The sequence below is a fragment of the Schistocerca serialis genome, chromosome 2 (assembly GCF_023864345.2).
Source record: "Schistocerca serialis cubense isolate TAMUIC-IGC-003099 chromosome 2, iqSchSeri2.2, whole genome shotgun sequence".
NCBI classification, from domain to species: Eukaryota; Metazoa; Arthropoda; class Insecta; order Orthoptera; family Acrididae; genus Schistocerca; species Schistocerca serialis.
In genome coordinates, this window is record NC_064639.1 from 309912770 (window position 1) to 309938076 (window position 25307).

Below are 25307 nucleotides of genomic sequence, written 5' to 3' on the forward strand. Positions count from 1 at the left end.
TTGAAATGTCTTCATTTTTAATCTACAGTTCATAACCAATAAACTGTGGTCAGAGTCCACATCTGTCCCTGGAAATGTCTTACGATTTAAAATATGGTTCCATAGTCTCTGTCTTACCATTATATAATCAATCTGAAATCTTCCAATGTCTTCTTTCATGACTCTTAAACCATGTGTTAGCGGTGATTAAATTATTCTGTGTGCAAAATTCCGCCAGGTGGTTTCCTCATTCATTCCTTTCCCCCAGTTCACATTCACCTACCATTTTTCCCTCTCTTTCTTTTGATACTATGGAATTCTAGTCCCCCATCACAATTAAATTTTCATATCCCTTAACTATCTAAATACTTTTTTTTATCTCATCATACATTTTTTTCAATCCGTTAATCGCCGCGGAGCTAGTTGGCATATAAACTTGTACTACTGTGGTTGGTGTGAACTTCGAGTCTGTCTTATACACTTGTGAAAATTGTATTACCAAAAACCACGTTCGAAATGAATCGAAACTTGCAAAACACTGACGATAACTTTGTAGCATCCATTATTCTGTGCTGTGGTCACATCCTGTGGTCCCTAAAACACTCGACGCTGAGTACGGACATTTGCTATCTAGTGGTTCCACACATGAATCAGACTGTCTGAGGAGCATACTCTGTACGATCTAAAAGTCACACATACGCTTTTCCTAGAGACTGATCACCATGACCTGTCCAAATATCTCATATTGTAGCTGTACACATAAACGAAATATACTAGTACTTGGCTTTACATTTCCTTTTAGTTTTAGTTTCATTCATTGAGATCGTTATTAATGCTGATCCTCCTAGTGAACAAAGGCAGCATGTCATTACTATGTACTATTAATCGTTTATTGTTAGAAGGCTATATTGGACATCCCCAGTGTTTGCATTCGGTTGGGTCTTTTTGTTTTAAGTGTTGGAGTTTTCATGAACGTTTATGTATAACTGCCGTATGAGAAGGGAAGCTTCTCAGTTTAGCCAGGGATGACTTACCTCGAGAAGGTGAGTGGCAGCGAGAAGTCTACAACACTCTGGCGCTCCGGCGTTACCATTAAGAGCGCCAACCCGACGTCTAGATGGCCTTTTACCAGTTGCCCCACGAGGCCTTCCCAAGTGCCGTTCACAAGCCGGTTGCCGAAGAGCTCGTTGCCTTCGAAACTGTACCTGTCCGCAACAGACAAACTCGATGAACCGTAGACACTCGATGCTGTTGCTCTCAGTACCTCTTTACAAGTTCTCTTAGTGCACAACATGAACACACCGATACACCGAATTGAGCGGACTGCCTAAACTAGATACTCCCTCACCTTGCTGATGCATGTTGCACGGAACCAAAGGCAGTTCTATATCTATGGGTGAAAGCGCATACAATGTTGCACTGATCCTTCCGACAGAAGCTGCTGCTTTTGCTCAGACATGTGCCTTCAAGCGATGACGTTTGCAGATGTGCATTTCGTAGTTCCCACGGCTCCCTAACAAAGTGGGTAAGTCGAGAAAGAAGGTATAATATAACAACTCTTCACAAAAAACACGTGTGTGTTTTAACTGACAATATAAATTGAAGCAATGTCTTTTTGATATGAGAAGTAAAGAGCATCGCAACAGCAAAAACGTGATACAGCATGAAACGATATAGATTCTACATAAAAAAGAATGTGGGCCGCAGGTAACAGAGGAGGAAATTAAAAAGAAAATTAGAACTCTCCGTTCACAGTACTGCACTGATGCCGCGAAGAGAAATGGTGCACACAATGATGATGTTTACGTACGAAAAGTGTAGGAAAATTTTTGCTACTCGACAGGCCATCCGTGTAAAACGAGTGACCGTAGAACAATGAAATTTTTTCGAAATATTTACAAGGACATGCGGAAGAGGAAGAAGCATTAAAATTTGTTTCTTTAAAACACATTTTAATTTCCACACGAGAGGGCAGCACTTGTTAATTATGTACCACGTTTACCTTCCAAGTTTAAATGTTGCTCAATGTGACGAGCATCTACTTTCATGGCAGCACTGAATGTGCTAGAGATGCTTTTTCACAACTTTTTGCAGCACTTTTCGAATGGTGTACCATGGAACGTTCAGCAGTCGTGGCAGAAGTCGATTACTGCTTGAAGACCGCACATTACGTCAAGCATTCTCAGCCATGGCATCAGTGATTTCTGCAACTAATGGCTGACGTATTCTACCAGGAGCAGTTCCCAGATCCCAGTTAATTCGAACTTCCGAATCATGTTCTTCGGCCCTGGTGCAGAAAGAGAACCTCTCAGTATTCCTTTCATGAGACGATAGCAGCAGCACCATTGCTGTTGTTTTGATAAATCAGCTTTAAGAGTAAAGGCCTGTTCACCTTTTCCAGACTCATACTGACTGTCTACAAATGTAATGCACAATGACACTTGTGTTTCAACTCTACGTCATGGTAGCAGTACCAGCACCTAACGGCAATTAATGACATTAGCATTGCTAACAGCACAAATCCTGCAGCGCAAAATCTGGGTATCATTCCCATAAAGTTGGGTAACCGTATAATAAATAGTTTTCCTTCTACACTGGCTAAAAAAGCGAAAGAATAATTATAACCACCCTGTAAAGTCTTTTTGACAGACATTATTCACACTTGGCATGGATTCTTAGATTAACCGATAGCTTTGCTTGAAGAATAAGTGCTTTCCTCATCAGTGTCCTGTCTCATTAAAATCTGTCGCACAAGCTCCAGTAATAATCGATAATTATCTTTGCTGTTTCTCAATTGATTTCGAAACGTGTATTCATCCTTTCATAAAAATTATTTTCGAAGGGAAGTCAAGCTTCCCGTCCGTTCATCCATTTCTTCACCTCTAATTACCGATTCCTTCTTTCCGTGTTGCTCACTGCAGGGCATAAAATGCAGCAGCCCCTCAGAAAGCATGGAGTGCTGATTTCCTACAAACACTCGGCGCCGTGATAGCTCGCTCTCTGAGTGCAGCACTGCTGAGCGTTTTCTGGGGTGCCTAATCACTCGCGTCTTTTCCCGTTCACTTAGCATGTAATTTTTGGTACACTTTAAGGAACGCCTTAATGGGCAATAATGCATCATTTTTATTCAAAAGGAGTGATTAAAAACACTTTCTAGCATAGTTCCTCATTTTACTTAATGCACAAATCACAGTAATCGATGTGATTGTATTGAATACTAGAGAAATACAGGGAGAAACCTGGACTATACTGACAAAGTTTTGGCTGTTGTTCACAAATATTTTATGAGTATACTGGTGTAAGGGACCCACTGTCTCCGTGGCTCGTCACATAACAATTGTCGTTAGTCTCAACTTTTACCCTCGTTTATCTATCTGTATTACTTTTAAAATATCTGCACAACAGTGCAAATGTCGACGTTATGTTCCATGTATCTTGTTTGGAAATAAACTTTTTCTGTTCAGTCATAACAAAATGGGCTGTTTCCACAGGCATAGTAACCACATCACAGTATCTTTTAGGATTGCTGTGCTCTGTGTTGTACCTTCTGAGGACTGTATGTTACAAGGTAACTGGGTTAGCAACTCTAAAAAACTGTAATAAATCGTAATTACATCACTACTCTGTAATGAGCCCTTGGAGACCACTTATCTGTTATGCCGAGATACTCAGTAAATACCCCTAAACAAGCTCCGACATTTTGTCGCTGGAATTCGGGTTCAACCTATATATTACACACCAACAGTAATCACGGATGTTCTCATTTTATTGCATTACACTGTGCATTCCAAAGTTTTGTGCCTGTTTTCTTTCTTTGAATAAGTTCTGTTAGTTGAATTGGACTCCTGGAACCACTCTTTATCTCCTACCAAAAATTTTGGAAGAGGTGAATGGGGAAGAAAGAAGAACAAATATCATAAATAGTTACACCAGAATACGAAAGAAACATTCCTACAATCATACTTCCTTTCCAATTTGGACCCCTGCCCTTATCGTGACATATTCTTCCTACACAAACCAAAACACTAAATAGGCATCCTACAATTAATATTAGCGAAATCTACAGTTTCTTAATCTATGCTAAAGGTGAGTTCATTCCTGACATATTTATCGCATTTAAGTGGCATTGTTTGTTGTTATTGAGGGGCTGCAGACTGATTTTAAAACGCTACTTTAAATAACGTAAAATTTATCCATATAAAAAGTACGTTTTCTCAGAAACCACAGGGAATAAAAATTTGAATAACTATGATTTATAGGTCACACATTGCTAACAACTTTGGCTGAGGGATTTCTAAGAATTTTTATTAATTTTAAAATAATAATTATTTTTGTAGAAGGTGGAAATGAAAATTAAAAAGTATCTACACTTTTCTATGTATCTAAGACTCTAATTTCTTTGAGATGTACAAAGTAAGAAAATTCCTTTGTTAAGATGTGCACAATACTTAAATGAGTATAACCTGCAATTTTGAGCAAATTCTGGTAGTAGAAGCTGAGAAAAAGTTCACTTTATTCTTAAAAATTACAGCTTACAGGAAAGAACCATTTAAGTTTTCAAGACATCCCAGCTCCATATGATGGATTGCCTGCATGCTCTTGCATCTTATCTTGCAGTTTCCCTTTTTCTGCTTTTCTACGATGTCTTATTCTTGTTTCAAAGTCTCTAATAGTTCCCTCTGTTGTCCTAATCCTTTCTTTATCTAAATTTAACACTTATTTTGACGTGAAACGACCAGCAGTTTGTAGCAGTCTTTTCAGAACCTCATACGTTGCAACATTTCCTTCATTGAACGTTTCATCTGCATCAAAGATAGCAAAATGCAGTGTGCTGATTGACACAAACACTGTGTTTAGAATTATAGCCCAATTGTGCTGTTGATGGACTAGTTAGGATTCTGGGTCTGGTTAGGGTGACGTTTCTTCAGTAGGCTTACATCCGATAGGTCTCTGAAAGTTTCTTTCAAGAATTCCACTATGGCCAAGGGTATAGCTGGTTTGTGAATAAATTTCTCACCACTTTGCACTTTGAGTCACTTCCTGGAGGGCACAGGGCATGCATTACACTTCATGAGGTTTGAACAACGGTAATCAGTAGTGTGTACTAGGCTATTTAAACGCACCTTGAAGTAAGACTGACCTCTTCAGTCACACACGGTGGAACGGGCGGGAGGAGAGGGGGGGGGGGGGGGAATGATACAGACGCTGCCATCAGCCATAGCGCCATGTTCAACTTGGTTTGCGCGAACAGGCCGTTATACAGTCGTTCTCAAAGTGAGGGGCGCAGAGAGTAATAGAGGAGACTTTCATTGAAATATTTGCATCTCGTATTATGTAAGAAAAAGACTTGGCTGTACCGTTCGCTCTAGAGAAAGTTAAATTCAATCCAGAGCATTAGCAGTTACAGCTAGAAGCGGATTACCTCGTTTTGAACTAGGGTACTGGTCAGCCCTATAAAACGGACCCGCTTGGTTGTTAGGATTTCTGCTTTCCGTTTTCGAACTACACATAAAAGGACTACTGACAACCAAATCGCTGGTGTTCTTTGTCGTATGTTTCAGCGTGAGATGGAAATAACCCAAGAATTGCAAGTCAGCCAGAAACCGTTGTGTGTTTCTACAGTCTCGAGAGAAACACCGTGAAGGATAAACAGATCCAAGGTGCGTAGTTAAATAAGATGAAACAGCAACTTAATGACGCCCAGCAGATTTTAGGGTTTTCCATTAACGGATGTCTTTGTCTTACCGAACCGGCACTGAAGGTAAATTAAAGATTTATCTCCACCAGGATCTGACCCTGTCACTATCTTCACAAACCCTGATTTGGAGTCCATTTGGGAACGCACAAAACAATCATGAAAAGAGGGAGCATCTAAATTTGGGGAATTTGAGCTCCTACATAAGTAAATTAGTCGGTCAGTGTCGTGACTGTAGGATGGCTAATCCTAATTCAAATACCCGTCAAGATTCATTACATTACACGCTAGAAGAGAATTTCGCCATTATCTGGGGCCTCTTCCCCGTACAAAAAATGGTAATAGGTATATATTTCTTGTGGTTGATGCATTTACTCGTTTAATTTAGCTAGCCACGAGAAAGATAATGACAATCGGCAATACCATCCGTCATCTGGCAGAAATATTTTCCGTGTTTGCGCTGCTGTAACGACCTGGTAAGCAACAAAGCTCCCACCTTTTTGCCCTTTTCGCCTTAATACTACAGCTTCTCATTTAACAGCTATATAATATTAGCAGCAGACAACCTTTGTAGAACAAGTCATCAGTACTTTGAACATGGCCCTTATTATTTTTTACGCTGAATATCAGTTAAAGTAGGGCCATTCTATCAAATGGCTTAATTTTGCCTTTAATACTGCAGTTCGTGAAAGGAAAACGTTGATGTTTGCGTATCCTATTAATTCTCCTGTAATTAAACTGTGATCGATAAATGGCCTTCAGCTTGAAGATATTCATCACAATGTTGTTAAGGAAATTAAGCAAGCTAAAAAGAACAATGTTCGCTTCACGCTCCAGAAGGAAGGAAGGTTAGGGTTTAACGACCCGTCGACATCGTGGTCACTAGTGACGCAGCGCAACCTCGGAATGTCACAAGGATGGGGAAGGAAATCGACCGTGACCTTTCAAAGGAATCACCACGGTATTTGCCTGGAGCGAGTTACGGAAATCACGGAAAACCGAAATCTGGATGGCTGGACGCGGATTTGAACTGCAATCCTCCCAAATGCGAACCTAATGTGCTAACGACTACGCCATCTCGCTCGCTTCCCCCCCCCCCCCCCCCCCACCCCAGAAGGAGGCTGCAAGGCATAACACGAGGAGGCACTCTATGTCGTCAAAAGCCAGTGACACAGCCTTTCTGAAAAATTTTTGGACACATGGTAATGATAGTCAGAAGATTTCATCTAAGAGGCTCCCCCCGCTTTGTCGGTTCGTATCATGTCTTACGGGTTATACCCTCAGTCAACTTTCTTGCCCGGGACAGAGCAGCCAAGAAAAGAGTCCATTTGGGAACGTACAAAACAATCATGAAAAGAGGGAGCATCTAAATTGGGGGAATTTGAGCTCCAACATAAGTAAATTAGTCGGTCAGTGTCGTGACTGTAGGATGGCTAATCCTAATTCAAATATTCATTCAGCTTGTTGACCGGATTACTGAAGGACGTACTATACCTTAATTAAATGTGCACCCCTTCCCCCTCCGGCCCGTCCCCCAAGTTACCTCTACAGGGAGGGGAGGGGGGGGGGAGATGCGTTAATACTAATCCACTCGTTAAACTCCTCTGTGCTTCACATCGTAGTGGTGCATTCATCGGTATCCCGCAGCAGGCAGTGTAGCTCTTCACCGAATGGATTTAACTGCACGCGTGCTCAATCGAGAGGGAATGTTTACTAACTGTTCTACGTGGTAACTATGATTTCTCAACGAAAACTGAGGTCCGGTTCCTCAAGTTATGGATGGCGATCATTAGTTGTGAAAAGCGTGCCTATGACATCTGACGAATTTGTGCTTCTCAGTGCCTTTGTGGTTGTAGGTTCGCGTGCTCAGAGTCAGTGCATTCTCATTTCTGCTGCTTTGGTTCGTGAATGCCGAGCTGTTACTATTTAGCATTCAACTAAGGACGGGTGCAAAAGGAAACTGATGGGCACCTGAATTACCAGTGACCAAAGTGCTATTTGTGATTCGCGAACTCTCCTGTTCTTTGAGGGAGGACTTGTTATAAAATTTAATTTAGGTTCTCCCGTGTAATGCTGTCTAGCTTTGATTGCTCACTGTCATATTTGTCTTTGTCCCCAATGTGGATCAGTGTTCCGATTTAGTAGAACAGTCACGAGCTATTATTCCACTTGTAAAAAGGAATACTTTCCAAACGGAAACGCTTTCACAATTTGGTGCAATCACAGCTATGTATAATAAAAGGTTTCATCTTTTACAACGGTGTGTTTCCTTTATAAAAGCCCATGTATTAAAATTGTCATGAGAAATAAATCTTTTTGAACTGCTTGTACTCTTTTAAACACTCAAGCGTTAAATTGCCACAATTATTTTTTTTTTAATTCAAGAACACAGCCGCGCGGGATTAGCCGAGGGGTCTAGGGCGCTGCAGTCATGGACTGTGCGACTGGTCCCGGCGGAGGTTCGAGTCCTCCCTCGGGCATGGGTGTGTGTGTTTGTCCTTAGGATAATTTAGGTTAACTAGTGTGTAAGCTTAGGGCCTGATGACCTTAGCAGTTAAGTCCCATAAGATTTCACACACCTTTTTGAACCAAGATTACAGAACCGAAATGTTAAACATTAAAGTCATTCACAGCTAAGACCAGAAAGGGCCATACGATTCGTTTCAGTGTGCGATCTGTAATTCATTTTTGTTTATGTCACCTTGTGAGTACGTAGTTTCAAGTTTTACTGTGTGTGTGTGTTTTGAACTACCTAATCTGAATTGAATGAAATAACCCAGCGATGTCTGGGCTAATCTTAAACTGCCCACTTTCTGTCAACGACTGTTTATTAACGATATGTATGTTTTCAGCTCCTTCAGTAATGATTTAATACTGTTAATCCTTCCATTGTTTATGTATGAACTGGGCATTTTATTAACTCATCTACACTCCTGGAAATGGAAAAAAGAACACATTGACACCGGCGTGTCAGACCCACCATACTTGCTCCGGACACTGCGAGAGGGCTGTACAAGCAATGATCACACGCACGGCACAGCGGACACACCAGGAACCGCGGTGTTGGCCGTCGAATGGCGCTAGCTGCGCAGCATTTGTGCACCGCCGCCGTCAGTGTCAGCCAGTTTGCCGTGGCATACGGAGCTCCATCGCAGTCTTTAACACTGGTAGCATGCCGCGACAGCGTGGACGTGAACCGTATGTGCAGTTGACGGACTTTGAGCGAGGGCGTATAGTGGGCATGCGGGAGGCCGGGTGGACGTACCGCCGAATTGCTCAACACGTGGGGCGTGAGGTCTCCACAGTACATCGATATTGTCGCCAGTGGTCGGCGGAAGGTGCACGTGCCCGTCGACCTGGGACCGGACCGCAGCGACGCACGGATGCACGCCAAGACCGTAGGATCCTACGCAGTGCCGTAGGGGACCGCACCGCCACTTCCCAGCAAATTAGGGACACTGTTGCTCCTGGGGTATCGGCGAGGACCATTCGCAACCGTCTCCATGAAGCTGGGCTACGGTCCCGCACACCGTTAGGCCGTCTTCCGCTCACGCCCCAACATCGTGCAGCCCGCCTCCAGTGGTGTCGCGACAGGCGTGAATGGAGGGACGAATGGAGACGTGTCGTCTTCAGCGATGAGAGTCGCTTCTGCCTTGGTGCCAATGATGGTCGTATGCGTGTTTGGCGCCGTGCAGGTGAGCGCCACAATCAGGACTGCATACGACCAAGGCACACAGGGCCAACACCCGGCATCATGGTGTGGGGAGCGATCTCCTACACTGGCCGTACACCACTGGTGATCGTCGAGGGGACACTGAATAGTGCACGGTACATCCAAACCGTCATCGAACCCATCGTTCTACCATTCCTAGACCGGCAAGGGAACTTGCTGTTCCAACAGGACAATGCACGTCCGCATGTATCCCGTGCCACCCAACGTGCTCTAGAAGGTGTAAGTCAACTACCCTGGCCAGCAAGATCTCCGGATCTGTCCCCCATTGAGCAGGTTTGGGACTGGATGAAACGTCGTCTCACGCGGTCTGCACGTCCAGCACGAACGCTGGTCCAACTGAGGCGCCAGGTGGAAATGGCATGGCAAGCCGTTCCACAGGACTACATCCAGCATCTCTACGATCGTCTCCATGGGAGAATAGCAGCCTGCATTGCTGCGAAAGGTGGATATACACTGTACTAGTGCCGACATTGTGCATGCTCTGTTGCCTGTGTCTATGTGCCTGTGGTTCTGTCAGTGTGATCATGTGATGTATCTGACCCCAGGAATGTGTCAATAAAATTTCCCCTTCCTGGGACAACGAATTCACGGTGTTCTTATTTCAATTTCCAGGAGTGTATTTAATAATGGAAAATTGTTGTGAAACTTGTAAAGTCTGTAGATATTTATTCTTTCACTGTTATGGGATGTAAAATTCATGTGTGCAAAATTGTAAAATCGGCTTCAAATGTTTGAAAGAATACTTGAAGAATCATTCTGATTGAACCTTTCATTAACAGCCCGTTGGCGGCTCTTATAACGCTTGATTTCGAAGAAGGCAAAATAATTCTGTATTCATAGAAATATCATCTTTCTTCGGAATTCAGTTGTTCTTTTTCGTCGGTATTCTTCGAATATTGCTGAGGCGAATAAATGTAAATAATCTTCTTTTACGTCTGGGTGTGTTGAGTTTAGCACCACACCTCTCACACATCCATGCTACCTGCCATTTCAGATTCATCTTAGGATGTGTTTAATAAATGGATATGGCTATCGCATATTCTTTTGCTTCGTAAGGCCCTTTCTGTCACTTTTCTCACTTTGTGAAATATTGTCCTTTCTTCCTTGGACACACTGTATGCTACCTGAGGAAAAATCTACTCACGTGACGTTAAGTCTATGCGACATAACTTGCCAGACTTCACAAATAAGTCCTCCACAGTGTGTCTTGTTGAAGAAAGTCACTTCTGGCCAGTCCTGAAACCACCGAGAATTGTATTAGACGCCAAGAAATAATACAATTATTGTAAATAGCTATATATCGGATTCTTGTCATGCGTATCAAAGGGTATATTACAAATTATGAGACCCGCCACATTCACTGTACAAATCTTCCTTATACAGGGTAGTAAGAAACAGTCTGAAAAGCTTATAAGGGTGTTGCAGGGTAGGTTGTGCTGAGAAATAATTATTCAGAAAGAAATTCGATACGTTCCGCCGGTTCCGAGTTAACTGACACTGAAGTTAGCCAATCATGTCTTGCATGCGCCAAGCTAAGCGGCCCGCCAGGTACAGTTAGTGTTGGCTGTTCTGGCAGCGTAGATGATAACGCACGACACTGATCAGCTGTTGGCTCGGATTCGATCCTTAATAATGCCCCACGTCCAATTTTTATATCGCTGACTTGTCCGGTTTTAGGAAACCAATCGAAGAGCCGGCCGGTGTGGACGAGAGGTTTCTAGGCGCTTCAGTCCGTAACCGCGCTGTTGCTACGGTCGCAGGTTCGAATCCTGCCTCGGGCATGGATGTGTTTGATGTCCATAGATTAGTTAGGTTTAAGTAGTTCTAAGTCTAGGGGACTCATGACCTCAGATGTTAAGTCCCACAGTGCTTAGAGCGATTTTTGAACCAATCGAAGAACACATCTCGGGACACTGTCTCTGGTGGGTCGCCAGAATTTGCATACACAGCGCCTGATTGTCTAACTTCAATACTTCAATACTAATTAACTCCGAAATTGCGCAACATATTGAAATTCTATCTTAACAATTATTTCTCAGCACAACCTACCCTGAAACATTCTTACAAGTTTTTCAGATTATTTCTGACCACCCTTTTAAATGTCTGTATGGTATATGGTTCCCAAGAATAACAGTTGGATAGCATCTTAAACTGCTTATTTTCAAATACCCACATGTAAAATAAGAAAGCACAAAAAATACATTTGAAATACCCGCATGTACAACAATAAACCACACAAATACCCACACATAAAGTAAGAAATCACACATCAGCCACAAAAACGTTTAACTACTTACCAAAGTTCATGTACGTGCACATTTGCAGGACAGCTAGACAGCCTGACTATAAGCCAGTGAATATAATGTTATATACTGCTTGTTTCATGTACTAGGAATAACTAGAGTAGTCTTCCTACCTTATGAACGCCAACGGTCTGATGTATTATAATTGGCAGACGCCACTAGAGTTAAAACAATCGAGACGGAATGTGATTCCTGCACTGAATGTCTTCACTTCACACAGTGAACAAGACGATCGAGTGCACTGCACTGACCTACACAGAATTTGAAAATTGAGGAAGAACTCTAAACCCTCAATTGTGTTCTTCCAGTTAAAAAGTGTCCTGCCCTTATTTTTTAGTTGTTGAGAATAGAAAATCTCGATTTATCCTGATTCCATTCCGTACAATTTCATGTGAAATTCTAAAAAGACAAGTGTCAACTACCAACATCTCCTCTGACTTGCAAGTATTCATAATGATGAAGTTACGTAGCAAATAACGGGATGGTACTACTATGGGTAGTGTATCACTTTAAGTTCGATCTGCGAAAATCATAGAAAAAATGTAATAATTAGTACACGAAAATTTGGGTATCTAACCAGCTGTTTGTTCTGTTCAGCTACGAAAGCCCTGATTAATTATTAATATGAGAATTTTATAATCTTAGAAAAATTATCACTTCACACTTCAACAAAGATCATTTATTTTCTTCATGTTTTAATTTAAATAACGCAATGATCACCTACACTGAATTACAATTAAATTGACGGATCTAATCGAAAAGAAACAGATGAGCTCGTAAGAGCACGTCTTAATCTTCACGCCGACACAGTGATAACGCTGCCTTCCAACTTGTTCAGCGGGAGCGCAAAAATGTTCTTAAAGAACAGAGAATATTGCACAAACAACCGTATATGGGCATATCAGCGAAAGCCTGAGCGGTGTATGGCAGCAGTACTGACAGCAGGTGGACGTGGGATGCTGTCACTGTGATAATTCAACAAGGCCAGTGCAATACTGCAAGGCAGGTTACTTTTCTGAAACAGTGAACTCAACAGTAATTCGCGGACTAGCGTGGCAAGGAAGAAGGCATATCTCCACACTCACAGTGGCGGTAGTGTTTTAGGACACGTGACTGGTAATGGCGCATTGCACAACGAGCGCACTGTTGCCGACAGTAAGTACTGGTCATTTCTGTGATGGAATTGGTGCGAATCTCGCTGCCCCACCAGCACGACGGGGCTGTGACGGATGAGGACGCCACATGGACCTGCCAGTGGAAGTCACCGGCTCTATTTCTCATGTCAGATTAGCTACACAGGGCCTTGTTCATGTGTACACAATATTAGGAAAAAATCGAATAAATTAAAATGTAAACATACTCGCACAGTGTCACCTTAATTTTCGCAACACTATGTGTAGTCGTTGTTACATCCTACATTTTGTTTCATACATACGTAATTTCTAGCAGTAAGTATCATTGCGGTGCATGTCACCGTAAATGGAACTTTCATTTCGATTATATAAAACAATTAAGTGTCACTTAACTCCATTGGCCATTTTTGATTTCGGAGACGGCTGTTCATTCTGCACTGCTGGTTCCTTTAGCTTTGAACAGCCCCTATTACAACTGCCTACTTCTAGTTGATACACTATCCCAATAAAATGCGTCATAATTCAACGATTTTCCATTCTTGAAGGTCAGACATATATTTTTGAGTAAAGTGAATGATGACGTACCGTAATTATCCCCACCGTCATGTTGTATCCCATCAGGTCTTTTCGGCGTATGATGATGGGTTCGTTTCCGCAGATAAACTGTTTGCTGGCACGCCATGTGCAGTACTTCTTCATAATGAGCGGATATCCCTTGCCTACCCTGTAAGCTTCCAGTAAGTTGAGTCGGCCCCGAATTGATGGCACCGCGATGTAGAAATTCGAGTTGAACTCAATGTGCAGATCGTGCAACACCAAATCTGGCTTCCTGTCATTCAGCAGCAACAGCCACACGAACTCTGACTGCCGCTTCTCAAACAGATCCTGAGGGGACAAAAATATAAAATTACTAATCAAAGGAAATTACGTTCTGAATTAGATATATTTTTGAAATTAGTTACATTGTCGCAGAAGACGCTAAGTAGCACAGCTGCAATAGTGTAGTGAGTATACTACAAGACTGTTGCGTGCAAGGTCGTCAGTTCAAAACTTAACTGAACTGGAAAATTTTAATTTATATATTCGGCTCGAGTACATTCTAGAAATATCCACTTATGGCAAGAATTATTGCACTGAAATGCTCTGTAGCTGTATATATACCGTATGTGTTCTGGCCGGAGACACTTCGCTCCGCGCTCTTGTGTGTGCAAGTGCAGAGTAACCCTTCGTTAAGAGGAGTTCGTGTTCGTCATTCATCTACCAACACCTTCTTCTACGTGACATTATTCTGGTGGAGACGCTGGGTACTGGAACTTGTAATAGCACACATTATCGACGACGCAGTGGCTCCCATCATACCACGACAGAGCCGCCGTTTACGTGGCGAGAAACCCGATTCGAGCCATATTCAACAGATGGCAATCTATCGGAGACAGTAGAAGAAGAGCACGTTACGATGACAGCAACTGTGTGCCACCACATGAGACATCCTTCCGAGTTCTCTGGTGAATATGGTCAAGATACAAACAAGTGGCTGAAGGTATATGAGCGTAAGGCCAAATTTAACAAAAGGGATGACACCGTGTGTTTGGCTAACGTATTTTTGTACTTGGAGGGCACTGCCAAGCAACGGTATGAGAACAAGGAGGAGAAGTTCACAAGCTGGGAAGTATTCCAGGCGGAACTGCGCAAGTATTTCGGCGACACACAACGACAGAACTGCAAGGATGAAGATAAATTAAAGTGCAGGGCCAGCGTCCACGAGAAACGACAGCATCCTACATTCAAGACGTCTTGAAGCTGTGTAAAATAGTGGACCATAGAATGAAGGAGAAAGATAGGGTTGCACATCTCATGAAGAGTGTTGCTGAAGTCATGTATCAAGCCCCACTCCTGAATGAGGTTTCGACAGCAGCGACTTCATAAAATGGTGCCAGTATATCTAGACAATGCATCAAAAAAGAATTACACGCAAGAAGTCTGAAGGGCTTCCAAACGTCGTATCAATGTCTCTGATGGAGGAAGGAACTGATTTCAAAAGTGTTCTTCGTCAGATAGTGACAGAGGAAGTTCAGAAGGTACTTTGATTGCACGGCGAGCAAAACACCGAGACGCTTCAAGCGTCATAAGAGAGGAAGTGGAACAGACATTGAACCCAATCTCTCATCCTTCATTTCCCTTTCAAACAGTGAAAAAGTCGAGACCTAGGCGAAGTTACGGCCCTACAATGTGGCATGAGGAGCCTGTTTGGGCACCAAGGAAGACTGACGTCTGGAGGACCCAGGATAACCAACCAGTATGTTTCCACTGAAGACGACGGGGACATGTGGTGCGCTATTATCGAGAAAGGTGGAGGATATTTGATGACGCCCGCGCCAGAAGACAGCACACCGATCTTAGCCGACGCCAACTCCGGGACGACGAATATGAAGTAAAAGTTGTGGTTGCAGGATGACGTAAGTCACCATCGTCGCAAGCTGCCCGCTGGAGAGGACGCTGCCCAACACGTCGATCGAGGTCTCCCTAGCCGTTTAGAAGCTCCAGCCGATCACCTAGGCGCCGCCACCTGGAAAACTAAAGGGTGCAACCTTCCTTGGAGTTGAGGCGGCTGAAGAGAAAAATCCTCCGCCGTCGATCACGACAAAAATAATAGGAAACTACGTCGATATCCTCATGGATGGCCGACCAGCCCAAGCTCTTGTGGACTCTGGAGCATTATATTCAGTCATTTCGGATAAGTACTGTCACCAGTTGCAGAAAACCGTATTCGTCGACAGCAAAACATCTCTGCTGAAGGTGGCTATTGGCAAATATGTAAAACCTAGGAAGATGTGCCATTAATGTGGGTATAAGTGGCCATACACAGCCCTTAGAATTCATCATCTTACAAGAGTGTAGTCATGACGTCATTCTCGGATAGAACTTTTTGAAAACTTCTCAGGATATTATAGATTGTGGTCGCTCGAAGATTATGCTAGACGGGATGAGATGCTGTGGACAGGAAGATGTGCATCCGAGTGTGTGGAGACTATGTGTGCTGGATGAAGTGATCATTCCTGCAGTCATCGCTAGAAAGGTAACTGTCATGTCCCAAGCCATGCACCAACCCACGGATCTTGTAGTGGAATGTAAGAGAAGCATACCACTGAAGAATAACTTGGTCATCCCAGCCTCTGTCGTCTCGTTTAAGAACGCATTCGGTGAATTGTGGATAGTGAACTGTCGCCGAGAACCGCAGATCATTTCAAGACGCATGTGTGTAGCAAACATCGAGCCGTTAATTGCAGAACAGCTGAGCGTCATAGAAACCTCCCATGCCGAGCCTGTGGGCGAAATTGGCGCTACCACTACGAGACAAGATCTTCTAGCTTGACTATTACCAGATCTCATTAAGGAACAACAGAAAAAGCTACTTTCCATTCTTCAAGAGTTTGTAAGTAGGCTGTTTAGGTTTTTTTATTGGTAACGCCACATAGCGCTCTGTATGAAAATCACTGGCTGTGCTGTGTGCAGTCTGTGGCTAGTTTGCATTGTTGTCTGCCATTGTAGTGTTGGGCAGCTGGATGTTTACAGCGCGTAGCGTGGCGCAGTTGGAGGTGAGCCGCCAGGAGTGGTGGATGTGGGGAGAGAAATGGCGGAGTTTTGAAATTTGTAAGACTGGATGTCATGAACTGCTATGTATATTATGATTTTTCAACACTATTAAGGTAAATACATTGTTTGTTCTCTATTAAAATCTTTCATTTGCTAACTATGCCTATCAGCAGTTAGTGCCTTCCGTAGTTTGAATCTTTTATTTAGCTGGCAGTAGTGGCGCTCGCTGTATTGCAGTAGTTCGAGTAACGAAGATTTTTGTGAGGTAAGTGATTTGTGAAAGGTATAGGTTAATGTTAGTCAGGGCCACTCTTTTGTAGGGATTATTGAAAGTCAGATTGCGTTGCGCTAAAAATATTGTGTGTCAGTTTAAGCACAGTCATGTATAATTGTTCAAAGGGGACGTTTCAAGTTCTCTGAATGCTTCAATCCACAAGTGAAGAGAAAATTAGACAAATCGACGGTGAAGCACCGGATTAGCACTGGAGACCATCAACCAATAAGCCAGAGAGCATATCGTGTGTCAGCAACGGAAAGTCGAATAATTCGCGACGAGGTAGAGAAAACGATTAAAAATCATTCAGCCTTCGCAGAGCCCATTGTCGTCACCAGTGGTTCTCGTCAGGAAGAAGGATGGCAGTTGGCGCTTTTGTGTTGACTACAGGAAGCTTAGTAACATAACTAAAACGGACGTTTACCCTCTTCCACGAATTGACGACACACTAGATTGCCTGAAGGACAAGCTTTTCTCAACTATGGACATGTACTCGGATGGAGATGGGGCTGATCGTGAGAAAACTGCATTCGTCACCCCTGAGGGCCTGTATGAGTTTAAGGTAATGCCGTTTGGTTCGTGTAATGCACCAGCAACTTTTAAATGGATGATGGATGATCTTTTAAGGCACCTGAAGCGGACGATGTGTCTTTGTTATTTAGATGATGAATATATAAGAAGACTGAGGGCCGTTCTTAAGTGTCTCCAACAAGCCGGACTGAAACTTAATCCAAGAAAGTGCCTCTTTGGAGCAAAAGAAATCAAAATACTTGAACACCTTGTGTCAAATGAAGGTGTGCGGCCAGACCCAGAAAAGGTGAGATCTATAACGGAATTTCCCATTCCAAAAATTATTAGAGATGTAAGAAGCTTCCACGGATTATGTTCTTATTACCGTGGTTTTATAAAAGATTTTTGTATCAAAGCCAGGCCACTCCAAGAGTTGTTAAAACCCGATGCTAAATTTATCTGGGGTGGTGCTCAACAAGATTCTTTCGATGTGCTGCGAAAAGCTCTGACGACTGACCCTGTACTTGGTCTGTATGATGAGAGAGCACCTACAGAACTACACACGGATGCCAGTGGGGATGGGATCGGTGCTGTTCTGGTGCTGATTTTGGATGGAAAAGAGAAAGTTATAGCCTATGCTTCTAGAACACTTGCACAAGCCGAGAGAAACTACTCAACTAGAGAAAGAGAATGTCTTGCTGTGACCTGGGCCATGTGCAAATTTCGACAGTATCTCTATGGAAGGTCATTCATAGTTGTAATGGACCATCATTCACTTTGTTGGTTGACAGGTCTTAAGGATCTAACAGGACGACTCGCCAGATGGGCACTACGTCTTCAAGAGTATGACATTACCATAGTGTACAAAAGTGGAAGAAAACACCAAGATGTCGACTGTCTCTCAAGAAACCCTCTGCAAGACCTTCAAGACTTTGATGAAAATAGTGACTGCCTCGCTGCACTCCAGGATCTCTCTGCTGAGCAGAAGCAGGACGCCAAGATATCTCAAATTATGCTTGTCTTAAATCGGTCAGAGGATGTGAAAGGACAATTTAAGGTTGTTTGCAAGGAAAACTTTGGTCCGTTTGGAAAGAGGTGGCTACCAGTGATTCCTAAACACATGCGCTTAGATGTTCTACAGAAATTCCATGACACTCCTGAGTCCAGGCATTTAGGATTTATTAAGACAAACGATAGGGTCGCAAGAGATTTTTCTGGGCACTTTCGAGAGTGCCAGAGGAGAAAGGCAGTTCCTCAGAAACCACCTGGCTGACTCATACCAATTCCACCAGCCGAAACGCCTTTTCAGTGTGTTGGGATTGACCTCCTCGGACGATTTCCAACTTCTGCCAGAGGCAACAGATGGATTATTGTTTGCACTGTTTATCTGACACGCTATGCCATTACATAAGCCGTGAAAACAGTCGAAGCATTCGAGGTAGTCAAATTCATCGTAGAAGACATTGTATTAAAACACGGTGCCCCAAGGTCGTTAATTACGGTTCGAGGGAAAGTTTTTAAATCGAATCTTGTGACAGAGATAAGCCGTCGGTGTAACATTACTCATCAAATGACCACTGCCTACCATCCGCAAACTAACAGGCTTACTGAACGCCTTAATAAGACCTTGGCCGGCATGCTGTCAATGTTCGTCCGAGCAACTGGGATGAGGTGCTACCTTTCGTGACCTTTGCCTACAACAACGCCAAACAAGACACCATAGGATTTACGCCATTTTTCCTGATGCATGGACGTGAGGCGACGACGACGACGATGGCCACTGCGTTTCCGTTACATCCTGATGACATGGACGACGACTATATCGGCCAGGTGTTAACCAGAGCTGAGGAAGCTCGGCAGTTAGCTCGACTCCGCACGCTGCAGACTCAAGAAAACGATTGACGAAGGTATGAAGCGAGCCACCGGCCTGTTGTCTACCAGCCCGGTGACCTCGTCTGGATCTTCACTCCTGTTCGGAAGGTTGGTCTCTCTGAGAAGCTCCTCAGGCGCTACTTTGGACCTTATAAGGTTGTAAGACAGTTGTCTGATGTTACTTATGATGTTGAAGATTTCGACCCCGACACAAGACGACGAACGATCAGATATACGGTCCACATCCTTCGAATGAAGTCCTATAAGGATCCTGCAACCCAGGGTAAATTCGAAGCACCAGCGACAGGCAACAAGCGGAAAGGTGACGAAGAGCGTAGTGGCAAGGGAAGTTCTAAGAAGATCACCGCCAGGGCGAACATCAGCCATCGGAAGTCGGAGTATGCAGGACCGATGACTCGTTCTCGGATCAGGACGACGTAACACCGAGACGCTGTTCGCTTAAGGAGGGAGCAATGTCACAGAAGAAGCCGAGTAGCACAGCCGCCGTAGTGTAGTGGTTATGATGCTAGTTTGTTGCATGGAGACTCGTGAGTTCAAAACTTACCTGAACTGGAAAATTTAAATTTCTATATTTTGTTCGAGTACATTCTAGAAGTATCCACAAATGGCAAGAATCATTGTACTAGAATGTTGTGTAGCTGTATGTATACCGTACGTGTTCTGGCCGGATGCAGTTCGCTCGGCGCTCTTGTATGTGCAAGTGCTGAATAAACCTTCGTTAAGTGAAGTTAGTGCTCCTCATTCATCTACCTACACCTTCTTCTACGTGACAATATTTCTAGCAGAACAACACTCTATGAAAAATGATATTAATTTCAATGCTTTCGCAAATAGATATATTCGGTGAAACATTTCCAGCAGAATTTTTTTTTCTTGCTGTGTAGACAGTAATATGATGTTTAGGATGTTGGCATCATATGTACGGTGATGACGAGTTGACGGACTGCATGACACAATGAGCGGCACATTCACTATTGTTCTGACATGGACGTGACACCACTTATTGCAGCCATTTGTATCAACTGATGTGACTGAATGTGTCGAAGCTGTAGTTCGTTCAGTAGAGGATGATGACCAGATAATTCAAAAAATTGAGTAATCTGTGGAAAAGTTGGTGGTCTTAGGGGACCGAAATATTAACCCTCGCAGGTTTGACAGATAGGGGGTCTGGTGTGTGCCCGAGAGAGGCTGGCATGGTTCCCTAGGAGGTGGCGTGTTGGAGCTGACAGATTGGTGCAGACGAAAACTGAGCCACTATCAATAGTGGGTTGTACCAACCACGAAGTATACTGCAACTGTCAAAGGGGCGGTTGGTAAAATGAATGGCCACTGCATAAGGGATTTCCTGGCGAATGACGGTTTGAAGATGGTGTGTGGCGCGAGAGGAGCGGGTCATAATTTGTTTGACTACCGCCGCTAGAATAAAACCAGCGTTTGTAAAGCTATGTAATAGGCAGGAGAAACACGAGGCGAGGACGCAAGATTTAACACCCATTCTGCGAGAGGAATCGCAGTTGGGTTTTACAAAGAGTCATTGGTCCCTGAGTTTGCATTTATCGCGAATCCTTCTACCAGCGCAAAGTGCCAAGCGACTGGAAAAAAGCGCAGGTGACTCCTGTATATAAGAAGGGTAACAGAATGGACCCGCAAAATTACAGACCAATATCCTTAATATCGGTTTGCTGCAGAATTCTAGAGAATATTCTGAGTTCGAATATAATAAATTTCCTTGAGAGCTCATGTCTGCGAATCAGCACGGCTTTAGAAAGCATCGCTCTTGCGGAACCCAGTTTGCTCTCTTCTCACATGATATACTGCGAACTATGGATGAAGGGCAACATGTAGATTCCGTATTTCTAGTTTTGCGAAAGCATTCGGCACTGTACCCCACTGCAGACTATTAACGAAGGTACGTGCATACGGAATAGGCACCCAGATATGTGGCTGGCTCGAAGACTCCTTATAAGTAATACAACCCGTATGTTGTCCTCGACAGCGGATATTCATCGGAGACGGGGGTGACATTATAGTGCCCCAGTGAAGTGTGATAGAACCGTTGCTATTTTCTATACACATAAATATTCTGGCAGACAGGGTGGGCAGCAGCCTGCGGTTGTTTGCTGATTGTGCTGTACTCTACAGGAAGACGTCGAAGATAAGTGTCTGTAGGTTGATACAAGCTGACCTAGACAAAATTTCTAGTTGGTGGGATGAACGGCAGCTGGCTCTTAATGTAGAAAAATATACGTTAATGCTATTTAGTAGCAAAAACAAACCCGTAATGATCGAATACAGCATTAGTAGTGCTCTGACACATTCACGTCGTTTAAATATTTGGGCTTAACGTTGCAAAGCGATATGAAATAGAACTAGCATGTGAGGATTGTGGTCGGGAAGGCGAACGGTCGACTTCGGTTTATTGGGAGAAATTTAGGACAGTGTGGTTCACCTGTGCAGGAGACCACATATAGGACGTTGGTGCGACCTGTACTTGAGTACTGCTAGAGTGTTTGGGATCCGCACCACATCATACTGAAATAAGACACCGAAACAATTCAGAGGCGAGCTACTCGATTTCTTACCGGTAGGTTCGATAAGCATGCAAGTGTTACGGATATGCTTCGAGAGCTCAAGTGGGAAACCCTGGAGGGAAGAAGACATTCAGTTAGAAGAACACTACTGAGGAAGTTTAGAGAACTGGGATTTGAAACTGACTGCAGAACGATCCTACTGCCGCCAACGTACTTTTCGGGTAGGGACCACGAAGTTAAGATACGAGAAGGAGGCGTATAGGCAGTTGTTTTTCCCTCACTCTATCTACGAGTGGGACAGAAAAGGACACAACTGGTTGTGGTAAGGGGTACCCTCCGCCATGCGCCGTACGGTGGCTTGCGGAGTATGCATGTAGATGTAAATGTAGGTGTAGATAGAATGCAGGATGATTAAAAAGTAACTGTGCACACTTTGCGGGTATAACGAGTGCATCAAAGTAAGAGTAAAATGTTAAATAAAGTTTTTTCTGAATTGGCTTTATTTCCGAGCCATGATGCATAGTTAGGCATCACATCATGGGTCTGCTCAGGCTTTTAGGTGTACTAAACCGTGAAAGAAGAAGCAAAATAGAAACAGTGAACGGTCCAAGCTCAAGATGAGCAACGTCGATCGAATTTGAATAGCAACGGCGTCGTGGTTGTGAGGTCACGGTGTTGGACTACGAAGGAGGACATCCTTTTTCAAATCATCCCATTTCTTTTTCACAAAATTATGAGCTGTCCGTCCGGTCATTTACGTGCCTGTTTCCTGTATTCAGATTTGTGTCCGAGTCGAGGTGTAACGTCTGTCTACAACAGCGAAGTAAGAGACCTCCGGACGTATGCACATCCTATTTGTTCTACACAAGTACCACATGTTAAGACTCTTGCGTCTCGTTTTAGAAGTTTCGACTCTTGGATTCCTTTGTTGTAACATAGTTCACACTAGGCTCGCCGTCCTCTGGGGCTGCGATCGTCATATGAGGTGTTTCAAATCCGACCTGTAATGCCTGGTGCTCTGTCTCATGGCTGTTTTCTCGATCTGCACTTCTGTTTCATCCGAAATCTTAAATTGTCCTTCGTTGAGTTTTCAGAAGCTCAAAAACCGGATCTCAGGCAGCGTTGAGCTGGTACCCAGTGTCACGGTTGATGAAATTATCCGTGACCTTTATCTCGATGGAGTCTTTTATGACACTGTCCCAGTATCTTGGGGTCTGCGTGATAATCTTGGAGTCATTGTAGTTCATCGAGTGACCAAGTTCAAAACAGTGCCCCTATATGGCTGATTTTGTTACTTGTATGAGTCTGGTATGCCTCTGGTGCTCTTTACACCTGGTGTCCACAGTTCTGGTGGTCTGGCCGATGTGTGACATCCCACACTGGCACGGGATGTTGTAAATACTTGGCTTGCGTAACCCCAGATCATCCTTTACATTCTCCAGCATCGTCCTAATTTTATTGGGTGGGCAAAATATGCTCTTGATGTCATGTTTCATGAGAATTCTGCTGATCTTGGCAGAGATCGGTCCAGCATATGGTAGGTGTACTATCTTCAGCGCCTCTTCTGTTTCTTCTTCTGGATCCTGTGGCTGACTGGCAGATCGAAGTGCCTACTGGATGTCTCTAGATGGAAAACCATTTTTGCTGAACACCGATTATAAGTGTTCTATTTCCGTCGCCAAACTGTCGCGTTCTGACGGAGTACACACCCTGTGGACTAGAGTTCTGGGCATTCCGTTCTTCTGTGCTCCAGTACCATCGTGATTTTTATATTCGGGTGGCGTGATTTCAGATGGTCCAGAAAATCATCTAGCTTCTCCCTGCCACGGGGCCAGATGACAAAGGTACTATCCACATGCCTGAAAAGGCACTTGGCTTGATATGTGGCCAATTAAGTGCTTCCTCTCCAAATCCTTCCATTAATAGGTTGGCCACCACTAGTGATAGAGGGCTACGCATCGTCACCCCTTCCGTTTGCTCGTAAATTAACCTCCAGATAGGGTGTATATTGAAGTTAGTATATGCCTGAATAAGTCGAGGAGAGCCCCATCAAACTTCTCTCCGGTAAGATCGAGTGAGTCGTTCAGTGGCACTCATATGAACAGAGACACCACGTCGAAACTGACGATGATGTCAGAGTCCACTATGTGTAGTTCCTCAGCTGCTGTAGGAAGTCCTCCGAGTTCTGAATGTGGTGTGAACATCTGTCCACATGTGGTGTCAGCAACTTTTTCAGGTATTTTGCAATAGGGTATAAGGTTGTGCCAATATTGCTAACAATAGGTCGAAGAGGAACCTCATTCTTATGAACTTTGAGGAGTCCATACAGTCTGAGTGGTACTGGCGCTTTGGGATGCAGCTTCTTGATGACTTGTTCAGGCAGACCCATCTCCTTCAGCAAAGCCCTGGTCTTTAGTCCTTTTTGTCTGTTGGGTCGCTTCCTATTGCTTTGTATGCAGGATCCTCCAGTAGCTGTTGTATCTTTCTGTCATTCTCCGCCGGCCGCGGTGGTCTCGCGGTTCTAGGCGCTCAGTCCGGAACCGCGCGACTGCTGTGGTCACAGGTTCGAATCCTGCCTCGGGCATGGATGTGTGTGATGTCCTTAGGTTAGTTAGGTTTAAGTAGTTCTAAGTTCTAGGGGACTGATGACCACAGATGTTAAGTCCCATAGTGCTCAGAGCCATTTTTTTGTCATTCTCCGTTTTGTTCTTGTCTGCTGACATCACCACAATGGTGTCATCCTCCTGGAGCTGCCTGAGCCCCACGCTTTCGTCGCCTGAGATGTTGGATTTGGGTGGCTTGGTCTTGGTGAGTGCCCTGCAGGTGTCTCTATGGATCTCTTCAGCCACACTGGAAGGTAGGGTATTGGCTGCATGTTCAACTGCACTGATGATGGGTGCGACAGGCACCTTTCTGGGAGACACTGCGAAGTTTTAAGGTGGTCTCGTCGATCTGCTTACCACTCAGGTTGACCACACTCTGGAGGCGCTCAAACTTGGCTAGTTGGCATGCCGTTGACTAGCCTAAGAGTCCTTGGTCCTATTGTACAATTCTTGTGAAGAAGAAGGATGGCACATGGCCTCGTCCAGCGATGACAGAAAAAAATCACGAACAAAGATGTCTTCCCATTGTCGCACATTCATGACTCCCTAGAGTGCTCGAAAGAAGAAAAGCGTTTCTCAGCATTGGACATGCATAAAGTCTACTCGAAAATCGAGGTTGACGTGGCTTACACGAAAAAGTCTGCCTTCATAACTCCTGTTAACGTCTATGAGTTTAAAATTATTCTTTGTGGAATATGTACTGTTCCAGTGACCTCTGTACGTAGGAAGGACAAGCTGTTTCGATACTTTAAATAGACGACGTGTCTTTGCTATCTAAATGAAACTGTCGTTTTTCGAAGACATTTGAAGAACATTTAGGCCTGAATCCTAAAAGCTGCATTTGTTGCCCAAGAAATTAAAAGTATGGAGCAGGTACTGAATGGTTATGTAGTCCGCCCCAATATAGAGAAAATAAAAATGGTCACAGATTTTCGAACTTCTCGGCACATTCGTGATGGGCGACAATTTCTAAGAATATGCTCTTAATACTGCGATTCGTAAAGGAATTCCCTACCAAGGCACGAATTTTGCTAACATCTTCACGAGCCCTAGCATTGT

At 43.8% G+C, this 25307-nt stretch overlaps 1 protein-coding gene across 1 annotated transcript in view; it reads right to left on the minus strand.

Moving 5' to 3' along the window:
- LOC126455935 (glutamate receptor ionotropic, kainate glr-3-like) overlaps window positions 1–25307 on the minus strand; it is a 69593-nt gene that overhangs the window by 38551 nt on the left and 5735 nt on the right. The window contains exons 2-4 of the mRNA XM_050091694.1: window positions 13429–13728; window positions 10582–10643; window positions 1014–1184 (exon numbers count right to left, since the gene is read on the minus strand). Of these exons, the coding sequence (XP_049947651.1) occupies window positions 1014–1184; window positions 10582–10643; window positions 13429–13728 (533 nt within the window). The remainder of the gene's footprint in view (window positions 1–1013; window positions 1185–10581; window positions 10644–13428; window positions 13729–25307) is intronic.